This window comes from Ochotona curzoniae, unplaced genomic scaffold (assembly GCF_017591425.1).
Source record: "Ochotona curzoniae isolate NIBS_2020 unplaced genomic scaffold, NIBS_Ocur_1.0 contig_2404, whole genome shotgun sequence".
Taxonomy (NCBI): domain Eukaryota; kingdom Metazoa; phylum Chordata; class Mammalia; order Lagomorpha; family Ochotonidae; genus Ochotona; species Ochotona curzoniae.
In genome coordinates, this window is record NW_024465451.1 from 12,244,041 (window position 1) to 12,256,731 (window position 12,691).

The 12,691-nt window shown below is 41.1% G+C and overlaps 1 protein-coding gene across 1 annotated transcript; it reads left to right on the forward strand.

Moving 5' to 3' along the window:
* The first annotated feature begins 9,852 nt into the window (after positions 1-9,852).
* LOC121152404 (olfactory receptor 2A12-like) lies at positions 9,853-10,797 on the forward strand. Its single transcript, XM_040974469.1, has one exon. The coding sequence runs from the start codon at positions 9,853-9,855 to the stop codon at positions 10,795-10,797; it is 945 nt and encodes a 314-aa protein (XP_040830403.1).
* Positions 10,798-12,691: the final 1,894 nt, after the last annotated feature.

Genomic DNA, 12,691 nt, shown 5'->3' on the forward strand with positions numbered 1-12,691 from the left:
CCAGGTCCTTTCTGTGCATGCATCTTAACATGCCCAATTCCTTATTGCCCAATGTTCTTTCCGTGATACCTCGCATCTCAGTCCTCTCCTACTCCTTGCTCATTCCCTGCCCCTCCTCCCTTCCTTCATTAATTCATTTACCACATTTTTATTATTAGTTCCTCTGTGTTAAGCATGTTCTACACTGTTTGAAATTTGCACATGAGTAACATTGTTTCCTGAGCTCAAGGATTCCCACATGAGGTTGAGAGACATATCCATGCAAGGACAGTGATAATCTCCATCCTGGAAGAAGCCTTCAGCAGGCTCAGGGATCCACCTCCTTCTCCTGTAGGGGTCTGAGGGGTATCGTAGATGGAGTTAGGAATTGCTGTGATGATGGAGTATTGAAATACTTTGGCTAAATAATGTCCCTTAATGCATGGGCATCAAAATTGACTCAGAGAGACAGCATTTTGTGAATGTTTATTAAACTCTGGAATGAGAATAATTTCTCAGTTCCCCTTCTATTGATTCACTCTACATCCCAACACAACTCCATGGCTTCCCACATCCAAATATGGAAGTAGACTGAGAAAACCTCAGGCTGCTATCATGTCAGCCTCTTGTCTTAGGAGGGCTTTGGTCCTCTGTTGGACATTGGCTTTACCTCCTTCTGTGAATTCCAAATAGAGCAAGGTCATGTAGTATCCCATGCCAAATCCCAGCAAGCTCACACCGAGGTATAGATGGAGAAAGTTGCATTTCTCACCCTTTGTGTCTAGAACCTTTTTGCTGGAAGCCAGAGAAAGTAATCATTAAGAGTGCAGTCCAACTGCCTCAATTCAGATCCCAGATCTACCACACTGGCCACATCATGTGGAACAAGCTGTTTGCTTGATTTTCCATCTGCAAAGAGCAGCTAATAGTGCTTACCTCTATGAGTTGATGTGGAGATGGGATAAAGTTAGGGTAACAATGACCAACAAACAGAAATGACTCATTAAATGCTAGCAAATATTATTGTAAAAAGGAGATTATAAACTCACCAATGTATCGATGCTTCATTATAGATAATTCTACTTCAGTTACTTGGGAATTGAGGTAAAATTATTAGCATCCTTTAGGATTATTGAGACTGTAACTAGCTAGTGAGTACAAAATACTGCTGGAAATAGAGAATGTGTGTGAACCAGAACTGGGAGTGGGACAGGGAAGGCTTTCTGGATGAGCTGAGTTCTGATGTGGGAAGAAGGCTGAGCATGCAACAGAGTGGTGTGTACGATGATGCAGGGGGTGGTCCTCCATGCTGTGGATGTAGGGACCCTGAAGGGAGAGAGATAGATATACACGCGGTTGCAAGGTTTTGGGGAGGGATGGATTATGCCCAAATTGAAAGAAAAGGAATGGGGGAAGACATATGGTTATTTGGTGAGCAGACTGTTTGAAGGAGTCTGTACATACTGCTAAATGATAGGGTGTCAGGATCTTTCATGCATTTTAGCCAGGGCGACAGATAGGACCAGTTGTGATTTGTAACAAGCACTGGGAGAAGTCCATTTGGAGAATGCATTTCAAGCAGGAAAGGTCAGAGACAGGAACATCAGGAGAGCCTGCTGTGAGAATGCAGATGAAAAATGAAGAGCTCCAACCCTTGTGCAGAGGGAGATGTAGGTGAGAGGTCAACCAGGTAAGAGGGTGAGGGCAGGGAAAGTGAGCACTAAGGATGTTCAGCCTCCTTGGAGTCTCTAATACCACAAAAGGTGGGCTCTGAGACAAGGCAGCACTGTGCTTCTTTCATTACGCTGCTTATTGAGAATTGAATTGTGCCCCACTTGTGATTATTTTGACTAGTGTTTTTTATATTCTTTCACCTGTCTTTCATGGAGTGTGTGTGTGTGTGTAGAGAGAGAGAGAGAGGGAGGGGGAGAGGGGAGAGAGAAGGGGATATAACTGGGAATGCAATTTATGTTTTCTAGTAATGCAATTTCCATATGTTTAACTTTCAGAGATGCTGTTAAGCATTTTACTTTATTTAAAATATATATATATTTATTTTTATTGGAAAGGCAAATATAGAGAGAAAGAGATAAAAAGAAAGCTCTTCTGTCTGCTGGTTCACTCCCCAAGTGGTCACAACTGCCAGAGCTGAACCGATCTAAAGCCAGGAGCCAGGGAGCTCCTCCAGGTCTCCCACACGGGTGCAGAGTCCCAAGGTTTTGGGTCATCCTCACCTGCTTTCCCAGGCCACAAGCAGGGAGCAGGATGGGAAGTTGAGCAACCCAGGACATGAACTGGCTCCAATGTGGGATCTTGGTGGTTGCAAGATGAGGATTTAGCCACTAGGCTATTTCATAGGGCCCCTGTTAAGCATTTGAAAGAGATTATTTGAATTTACAACTCATCAGTAGTGTAAGAAAGTACTGATTGCTCTTGTCAGCAGTAAATATCTTTTATTTTAGCCATTCTGCTGGATGTATAGTTAGGTTACATTAGGATTTTCATTTTTAGATAATTAATGGTGTTGGATGCCTTTTCACATAATTAGCTGTTAATTCAGATAGCTACTTTTGCAAAGTGTGTTTTTAAATCTTTTACCCATTGCTCTGTTGAGTAGTGTGATTTGTAGGATTTCTTTTAAAAATTTAATCATTTGAAAGCAAAAGGGGGGGGGGAGAGAATACATCTTCCGTCCTCTGGATCACAGATGGCTGCAAAGGTCAGGACTGGTCCAGGCTGAAGCCAGGAGCCAGGGCATCTTCCAGGTCTGCCACGAGAGTGGCAGGGGCCAAAGCACTTGTACCATCTTCTGACACTTCCCCAGGCATTAGCAGGGAGCTGGACCAAAAATAGAGCAGCCAAGATGCAAACCAGTGCCTGTATGGGATGCTGGCATCACGGGCCACAGGTCTACCTCCTATTCCACAATGTTAGCTTTAGTGTGTAGGATTTCTTATTCTTAATGTAGATCTTCTAAGTCCACCTTCGTAATACATTCTGGTTTACCATTTTTCTCTTTATAGATAGTGCTCTTAGTGTTCTGCTTAAGAAATCTTTGCTTACCCCAAAAGAAAAAGATATTTTCCAGTGTTTGATTTTAAAAATTCAGTTATGTTACATTTGCAACTTAAATCTACATCACAACAGGAATTGCTTTTTCTTTTTTTTCCCATTTTTTAAAATTATTACTTTGTGATGTAGTTCCATAGGCTCTGGGATTCCCCCCGAGATTTCCTCCTCCCACTGATTTCCTCTATGTTAATACAACAATATAGTCCTTCATTCTACTACTTAAGTGTATCCTGATTTTGTAGGTATGAACAATGACAGCCAGTCCAGCATCCTATTGTCAAGATATATTTGACAGTTTCATTAGGAGTCTATCTTTAATTTGGAAGTGGAAATACATACTGCATTGTATCTTCACATCTGGATATGATAATCTCTATTACACAGTTGCTACACATCCCTTAAGTGAAAAATCATAAAACAGAAGCAACAACAAGAAAAAAAATAGAAAATTAACAACAACTTGCAGTTAAATAGCATACACTGAATGACCAATGTGTTGCAGAAGAAATGATAAAGAGAATAAAAATCCTGCTTGAAGAAAATGAGGTTACTCTGTGAGTTGTGTGTCACTGAAGAAATTAATAAGAAAAACAAAAGAAATGAAAATAAAAACAAAAATGTCAAAACCCATGAGATGCATCAAGAACAGTATTGAGAGGGACATTTATAACATCAGGTGCTTAGAAAAAATAAAAATATCTTAAATAATGATCTAATAATGCATCTCAAGGATTTGTTTAAAAAGAAAAAAAACTAACAGGAAACAAAAATAAAAATCACGGCAAAAGTAAGTGGAATTGAAACTAAAAACTACAAATGGCAACAAGAAACAGCCATTTTGTTGTTGTTTTTTTTTTACTGTTTTTTTTTTAAATTAATTACATTGCATTATGTGACACAGTTTTATATAGGTACTGGGATTCCCTCGACCCCTCCCCAACCCCTCCCCCTTTGGTGGATTCCTCCACCTTGTTGCATTACCACAGTTCAAGTTCAGTTGAGATTATTTCATTGCAAGCATCTACCAAGCATAAAGTCCAGCATCTTATTGTCCAGATAAGTTCAACGGCTTGTTGGGGAGACCATCTCTGGTCTGAAGGTAGAGCCGACAGAGTATCATCCTGATCAATTACAAGCCCCTACATTACATCAGCAACAATTTATAACATTATGGAATTAGTTGACATAGTATTGAGTAACCAATATGTTAAAAAAAAAAAAAAGATGCAAGTTCTTAACCACATCCTGTGACTTCTTCATTGACACTTCAATTTTAGTTTATATACAACCGGGTTCTATACACTTTAAAATGGCTATAGATTACTATTCAGCTGTATTGTGTCTATTTTCATTGTAGTGTTTAGCTTTTTATAGCGTTGAAGCATAATTTTGCTGAACCTGGCCTTTTTTTCTTTTTTTTTCAGGAAGTTTAGACTGGCTTATAACTCTAACAAGACATATGTTAACAGTTTAGGTGCAGAACAGTTTTAAGGAGGGGTGTGCAGAGAAATCTTCCATGCCCTGGTGAGGAGTAACTAATCTTTGTGTCCCACCTAGTAAGAGATAAGTGAGTCCACGTTGACCACTTCCTGTCTGATTCTAGGCTTCCTTGTTGTTCTCTATCTATTCTAGATTTTTTGTTTGTTTGTTTGTTTGGTTGGTTATTTGTTTTGAGGGGTTTCCGGACCGATCCTGATATCATTGCCAGAGAGGGTGTGGACCCAAAGTTGGAACCAAGCGAGGACCAGAGAGAGCTCCCCTCCCTAGTCCCAAAGGAAGTTTACTGTTCTGTTTCTGCAGACCGCTCAGGGCTCTTGGCTGTTCTGATGCTCTTGGATCCTGTGACGGAGGATTTGTACTTCTTCCATCCCATGTGGTAGATTCAAGCGGGAGTGGATGACCTCAGAGTTCTTGGCCTCCGAAGGCACTCCAATTCCCCGTGGTCTCTTTGGTAGAAAGAGCCATTTTTTAAAGAAGATGAGCAAAACAAAATTTTAGCCAGACTAGCAAAAAAAAAAAAAAAGTAAGAGAGAAAAACTAAGTAAAATTAGAGATGAAAAAGAAAACATCCTAAGAAACTAGTAAGGTGATCTCTTCTTGCTGAATGGATCCTTTGATCACCATGTGATGTTCTTCTTTCTCTCTTTTAATGCTTTTCATGTTAAAGTCTGTATTATTTGATGTAAGAATGGCTACACCAACTCATTTTTCTTTCCCATTAGAATATAATTTTCCATCTTTTCACTTTCATTTTCTTTATATCTTTGTTGGTGAGGTGTGTCTCCTGTAGGCAACAGATAGCTGGGTTTTGATTTTGATCCAGTCCACTAATCTGATGCTTGATTGAGGCATTTAAGCCATTTACACTCAAGGTTAATATTGATAGGTACTGATTTGTTTTTGTCATTTTGGAAATGGGTTGTTCATTGTTTGATTTAGTCTTCTGCTGTCCTTTTACAGGGATGCTTTCCACATTTGGATGCTTTGGTTTTGGTCAGTGCTATTCCTTTTCTCTATCAAGAGAACATCTCTAAGTATCATTTGTAGGGTGGTTTGGAAGAAGCAAATTCTTCGAGCTTTTCTTGCTGTGAAAAAATTTTCTTTCATTTTTGAAGACAAAGGAAAGCTTTTCTAGGTAAGTTATTCTGGGCTGACAATTTTCTTTTCTTTCAGAATCTGGAATATGTCACTCCATTTTTATTTAGCCTGTAGAGTCTCCTCTGAGAGGTCAGCAGTGGGTATGATTGGGGTTCCTCTATAGGTTAATTGATTTTTTATGTGCATATTTAAGGATGTTTTTCCTGTGGTCAACTGAAGATAGCTTGATTATTATGTGTTGTGGCAAAGACTGCTTTTGGTCAACCCTATTGGGAGTCGTGAGCCCCTCCTATATTTTGTTTCCCAATTCTTTCTGCAAATTAGGGAAATTTTCTTTTTTAATTTCATGGAATACAGCTTTAAACCCAGCATCTATTTCTGTGCCTTCTGAAACTCCTGACTCCTATATTTGACCTTTTAATAGTATCCCTTAATTCTTGAATACTTTTCCTAGATTGACTCAATTCCTCTTCCAGCCTTTTGATTTTTCCACCATTGTTGAAGGAAGTATCTTCCAATTCTGAGAATCATCTGCCTCACTCATTCTATGGGGGCTTTCCACTGAATTTTTAATTTGTTCCATTGTGTCCTCCATTTCTAGAAATTCAGCTTGATTTTGTTTCAATGTAGGTATTTCCTATGTAACAAATTCCTTAAATTCCGTGAGCTCCTGAATGTGCTTCTCATTACTGCTAAGAAATTTGATAACAAGTTTTTAAAATTCCTTATTCCCCATTTCCTTGATTTTTTCCTCAGTTAACTCTGAAATTGAAAAATGCCTTTGCTCCTTTGCATGGAGAATTCAGTTACGTTCATTGTGCTTTGTCTCTTCTTTTGCTCTTGGTCATTGCTATTCTGGTTAGCAGATTCCTCTTCTTAGAACCAGTTTCTGTGCTTTGCTGCCCACTGGTCTACAAGTTGATTTTACTGATTGCATTTAGTACCTGATTCTCATTTGCAGTCACCTGTATCATTCCCTCCAGTGAGAGTCATTTCCGGGTTTTTGAATTAGGCTTCCTCCATGGTCTCAATAGTCCCATTTCTGGCTCAACACTTTCCACCTTCTGTATCCCTCTACTATGGTCCCACTGTTGCCCATGCAGCCTCTCTCCTTCTCCTGGTTAGAGCAGTGTCTGGGGTTTGGGAGACACCAGCAGTCTAAATCACTGTGTAGTTAGCAGGACTGGTCTTGCTGCAACCTGCTGGCCATTTGGTCTGAAGACCACCCTGACCTATTTTGGGTAGAACCTGTAGGATGCCAAGTCAACACCATTTTCCCTGTGAGACCAGTGCAATGTGCAATGTGTTTAACCAGAAGCATGTTCTCTCCCTTCTCAGCACCTGTGCTGCTCACTATTGTCTCTTTAGCGCCTGCCCCTCCCCCCGCCCCTCCGCAGCCTTTTCTTCAGTACACACAGTGGCACCTAATGTGGTACTGGTTGAGGTCTGGGTCTTCTGGCTGTTAGGTCTGGGAGCCATCCAGAGCTATAATGGGTGGGTCCTGTATGATGCCAAGTTGGTACTGTTTTCCCTGTGTGAGCAGTGCAATGTTTTGAGCTGGAAATGAGTTGTCTCCCAGCATAGTACATGTAGAGTTCATTGTTGTTCCTCCTGCCCCACAGCCTTTTCCTCAGTACACAAAATGGTGCCTAATGTAGCACTGGTGGGGAACTGAGCTGTGATATCTACCCTCTTTCTGTAACCGCCTGCTTGGACTCTGCCATTCTGCTTCTGCTCATGGTTGGTCAAATCAAGCAAATCAACAGGATGGTCAGTTTTATACCTGGCTTCATCTCCTGAGCTCCCAGTGAGTTCCCCTTCCCACCTGACTTCTGGTGACGCTCTTATCACTAATTGCCAACTGCCACTGGAGTATCTGGTCGCTGTAACACTGCTCTGCTGTCTCTGCTGCTTCCCCATGTCCACAGGTCTCTAGTGTCCCTCTATTGTCAGCCTGTCTTCTGCTATATCCTGGGTTCATGCCCTCTCTGCCTTGGCCAATAATTCTTCATCTGTGTAAATGTGTCCTTACCTCTATTCTGACATCTTGATTATAATAATTGATTTTCCTGTACAGTATGAGGTAGGAGTAAAATAAGAATCTTTCTGTGCTAATGTTCATATGCTCCAGCAGGATTTACTGAAAATCCCATCTCTTCCCAATTCCATACGCAGATCAGGTGACTGTATAGACATGATGTATTCCCGGAGCTTGTTCTATTATTTCATTGCCAATTTGACCCGTGTTTAAGTATTGTAGTTTTAAAGTAAGTCTTGATATATGATTAATCATTCAACCTTGCTCTTTTCAAGATTCCTTAAGATTTCCACATAAATGTTATTAACTGGGGATTTTTTTTCTACAGAACAAAAAACCCTAGATTGCTGGAGTTTTGATTGGAACTACTCAAAATTTGTGAATCAACTTTGTATCTTTATCACTGCTATCCAAGGCTGCAAGCAGAGAGCTGGGTTGCAAGTACAGCAACTAGGACCAGAACTGGTATCCACATGGGATGCCAGTACCACATTTAGAGGATTAGCCTGCTGTACTATTTCTCTAGCTCCCACAATTACTTGTTTAACCCAGGAACATGGCACTTCCTTTCATTGGCTTAGGTCTGTCTAAATTTCTCTTGGGTTTTTACATATATTTTGCTATTCTTGCCTATTTCATTCAATGTAGATATGAATTATTATTGAATTTGTATTTGTCTATTTTTATAGATTTGAAAGACAATGAGAGACAGGTGAGTAGAGAATGGTTTTCCACCCTCTGGCTCAACCCCCAAATGCCCACAAAAACCAGGACTGGGCCAGACTAGAATCAGAAATCTTCAACTCAATTCAGGTCTCACTTGGAACTCAAACCATCACTGCTACCTCCAAGAGTGCCCATTAACAGGAAACTGGAATTGGTGGTGGAGCCATGACTTGAACCCAGGCACACCAATATAGAATGCAGGCTGGGAATTGGTGGCTGTGTGGAATAGCATTGCCTGAGTGTTAGCCAAGAACTGGTATGGAGAAGTGGCTGTTGAGTGGGGACAAAGTGTGTAGCCAGGTAGTAAGCTGGCAGATGAGGAAACAGTTATTTGAGACTATGGCCAGTGTTACTATGAAAAAGACCTGCAGGAGAGTGTGGCTGGTGTTTTCCTATTGAGATCAACTGGGGAAAGGGATACCAGTGCCAACCAAGGGCTAGCTGTCAAGCTCAAAAAGAAAGGAATACCTGAATACCTAAAGCCGGCAACAGAAATGCTTTCTGCTGCAGTCCAGGATGATATCCTCCACCGCCCTCTCTTGGCAAAACCTCACATTGCACCAGTTGCCATGTGGACATGTTGAACACTATGAGGGGAAGCAAATGGAGTACAGCCAGACCAGTGTTGTCCAAGGCAAAGGGGCACTCCTTCTCTAACAGCTTTGGGGGTGGGATTAATGTGAATGTTGGTTGTTTATTGAGGGCTGAGGAGACTTCATATATACAATTCATGAAATATTTCCTGCATGAAGGATGCTAGATGCTCTGTATACATTGTCTCTGCTTCTCATGAAAAATCTTATGAGATGGGTGTTATTGTCTACAATTTTGAAATGAGGAGACTGAGATCCAGAGAGGTTAAGAAATTGTTCACACAGCAAGGGACCAGCTCTGCGGTGTATTAGGTTAAGCCTTGGCTTGTAGTGCCAGCCTCCCATATGGGTGCTGGCTCGAATTCTAGCTGCTCCACTTCTGCTCCCTGATAATAAACTAGGGAAGCCACAGAGGATGGCCCCTGTGCGTGGGCTCTTGCACCAACATGGGAGACTCAGGGGAAGTTACTGGCTTCTGGCTTTGGATCAGCCCAGCTCCAGTTATTTAGGCCATGTAGGGAGTGAATCAGTGGGTAGGAGATCTCTCTCTCTCTCTCTCAGTAGCCTTAACTTTGCTTTAGGCTGTAGGCCTGACTGAGTGCATCTTCTTTGTAGTCATGGCTTATGACCAATATATGGCCATTTACTACTCACTGCATTATATGGTCATCCTCATCTGGGGCCTGTGCACACAGTTGATATATATATATATATGTAGAAACACTACACAGCAAGAGAACAAGGAGGCTAGAATTAGTCCTACCCAATCTATCTCTACATTCTTACCAGGCTGCCATATTTTAGATAATGAGAATATGAGTGTGATTTTTACAGGATCCACCAACCATGTGGACTCTTATAGAGCATAACGAAAGCTGGGTTTCTGAATTTGTCCTGCTTGGTTTCTCCGGTGAGCCCCTGACCAACAGGATCCTCTTCATTGCCTTTCTTCTCCTCTACTTGAGCTCAGTCCTGGGAAACGGGCTCATCATGACCCTGATCTTGCTAGACCTACATCTCCACACACCTATGTACTTCTTCCTCTGCATCCTCTCCTTACTGGATATAAGCGCCATCACCACCACAATGCCTCAGATGTTGGTGCATCTGCTGTCTTACTCTAAGACCATCACTTTTGCTGGCTGTTGGCTGCAGATGTATGTGTTTGGTGCCCTAGGCTTGACTGAGTGCATCTTCTTTGTAGTCATGGCTTATGACCGATATGTGGCCATTTACTACCCACTGCGTTATATGGTCATCCTCAACTGGGGCCTCTGCACACAGCTGGCAGCCGGGACACTGGTTTGTGGTTTTATCTTCTCACTGGTCCACACTTATCTCACCATGAGATTGCCATATTGTGGGCCCAATGTGGTCAATCACTACTTCTGTGAAGGCCCCTCTGTGCGGAGCTTGGCTTGCATGGATACCCACCTCATTGAACTGGTAGACCAGATCATCAGTGTCTTTATGGTCGTAATTCCTGTCTCCCTCATTGTGGCTTCCTATGTTCACATTGCCATGGCTATTCTCAAAATCAAGTCCACCCAGGGACGCTGTAAGACATTTTCCACCTGTGCCTCCCACCTGACCATGGTCACATTCTACTACGTTCCAGCCACTTACATCTACGTGAGGCCCAGCTCCAGCTATTCCCCTGAGCAAGACAAGCAGCTCTCCCTCTTTTACAATGTTTTCACTGTCCTGCTTAACCCAGTGGTCTATAGCCTGAGGAACAAGGATATTAAGGAAGCTTTTTTCAAGATTGTGGGGTGTGGAAATGTTGCCTAATGATATAGGAAAGGACTAAAAAGACTGTCCAATACTGAAGAAAGCAACACAGTCTGTAATTATGTAATACAGCGTGTTTGAACCAACACAGTCCTTCTCAATGGAACAAATGTACATGAAGCAAACATGGCTGTTTTGATCATGTTGGGACATTGTGTGACAACTCAATGGTCAAAGTAAGTCACATGGCCATGCATGATGGCAAAGGGGTAGCAAGTTTCTCCCTTCTACAGAGAAATACTGCAAATCACATGGCAATGGGCTGACAAGTCTAATTCCTCTATAGGAGGGGTAACAGAGGACAGGGATAATAAAATAACCTGTTGTAATATCACAGAAACTCATAGAATACATGTTAATAAGCACAAAACATTTGATCTGTAAGTCTTGTGGTACATGAAAATGGCAGAGAACCATGGTGATATAAAAAACATAGTTCATGTCAATAATATTTGTTGTTGGTATTGAACTCTAAAGCAATAAGGTATGGAACCCATACAGCTCCTGGACCTGACTCAGTTCCCAGAATCCAATATGGCTCATGAGGCTGATCCAACTCTGTGTGTGTTGTGACTGCACGAGGGACTTGGTGTTAAGTGACCTGATCCTGCCCCAGCCTGCTGTCTTGCTGTTTGTGTGATTTTTGTCCTTTCTCTGGACCTCACTTTATTCATCTATAAAAATCACACTTTGAATTTAATGTACTCCAAAGCCTCTTATGCCTTTAAAATTGTGTGTTACAGTGGGTGAAATAGATGCCATATGAAACTCAAACTTGATAAACTTGTCAAAGTCCTCTGTGACCCATAATAGTAAAAAGGAAAACACAGACAAGTCACTGTTCTGGATGCTACTCCAGGCACACCCTAACGGACAGCACATGTGGCAGCAACTTGTGTTCTTCATGGAGAACTGAATGACACACAGGGATCTCTAGAGTCTTTTTTTCTTTTGCGGTTCAACATTTAAGAAAGATTTATTGATCTTCCTCCTCTCTAAATCTGTCTTTCCAATAAAATAATCTTTTCTGTTATATTTTTATTTTGAATTTTTGAATTTTGTGGTACAATTTTATATAGACTGGGATTCCTCCCAAAACTCCTTGACAGATTTTTCCCATGTTGCTACAATAGTATAGTCCTTCATAAGGAGTCATAATTCCATCAGTCTCTTATTTAAGTGTGCTCCAATATTGATGGCACAATGTCAGGCAGTCCAGCATCTCATGATCTACACATTTCCAACAATTTCATTGGGAGTCCATCTTTTGTTTGGAAGCAGGGATGCATGTAGCATTGTACCCCAACTCTGGATATGGTAGACCCCAGTACTCTATCCCTGTACATTTCCATAATTGAGAAGCCATGAAACAAGATCAACAACTGGTATAAATTAGAACAACAACAACAACAACAACAAATTACAGTACCATGAAAAAACGCACCACTGAGTAACCAACACATGGGTGACAAAAAGGAAACACAAAATGATGCCATCGTGTAATCTGTGAGCCAGCGATGAATTCGACAAGAGAAAAGAAAATATATAAATAAACAAAACTGAAGTAAAAAACATCAAAACACATGGGACACAGCAAAAAACAAAACAAAACAAAACAAAAACCCCCCAAAACAGTATGGATTAGACTATTGAACTTACACTTTCCATGATGGTTTCCTTATATTAGAGAGAACATCTGGTATTTGCTCTTTTGTGATTGATTAATGTCACTGAGCATAATGTTCTCTAGTTGGGATCACCTATTTGCAAATGGCATGACTTCAATCTTATTAATAGCTGAATAATATTCCATGGAGTAGATGTACCACGGTTTCTTTAACCACTCTTCTTTAGATACACAGCTGGATTGCCTCCATGTCTTTGTTATTGTAGA

What these genes read in the sequence shown, in the direction of transcription:
- LOC121152404 (XM_040974469.1), top strand. Translation starts at nt 9,853, where the DNA reads ATGTGGACTCTTATAGAGCATAACGAAAGCTGGGTTTCTGAATTTGTC.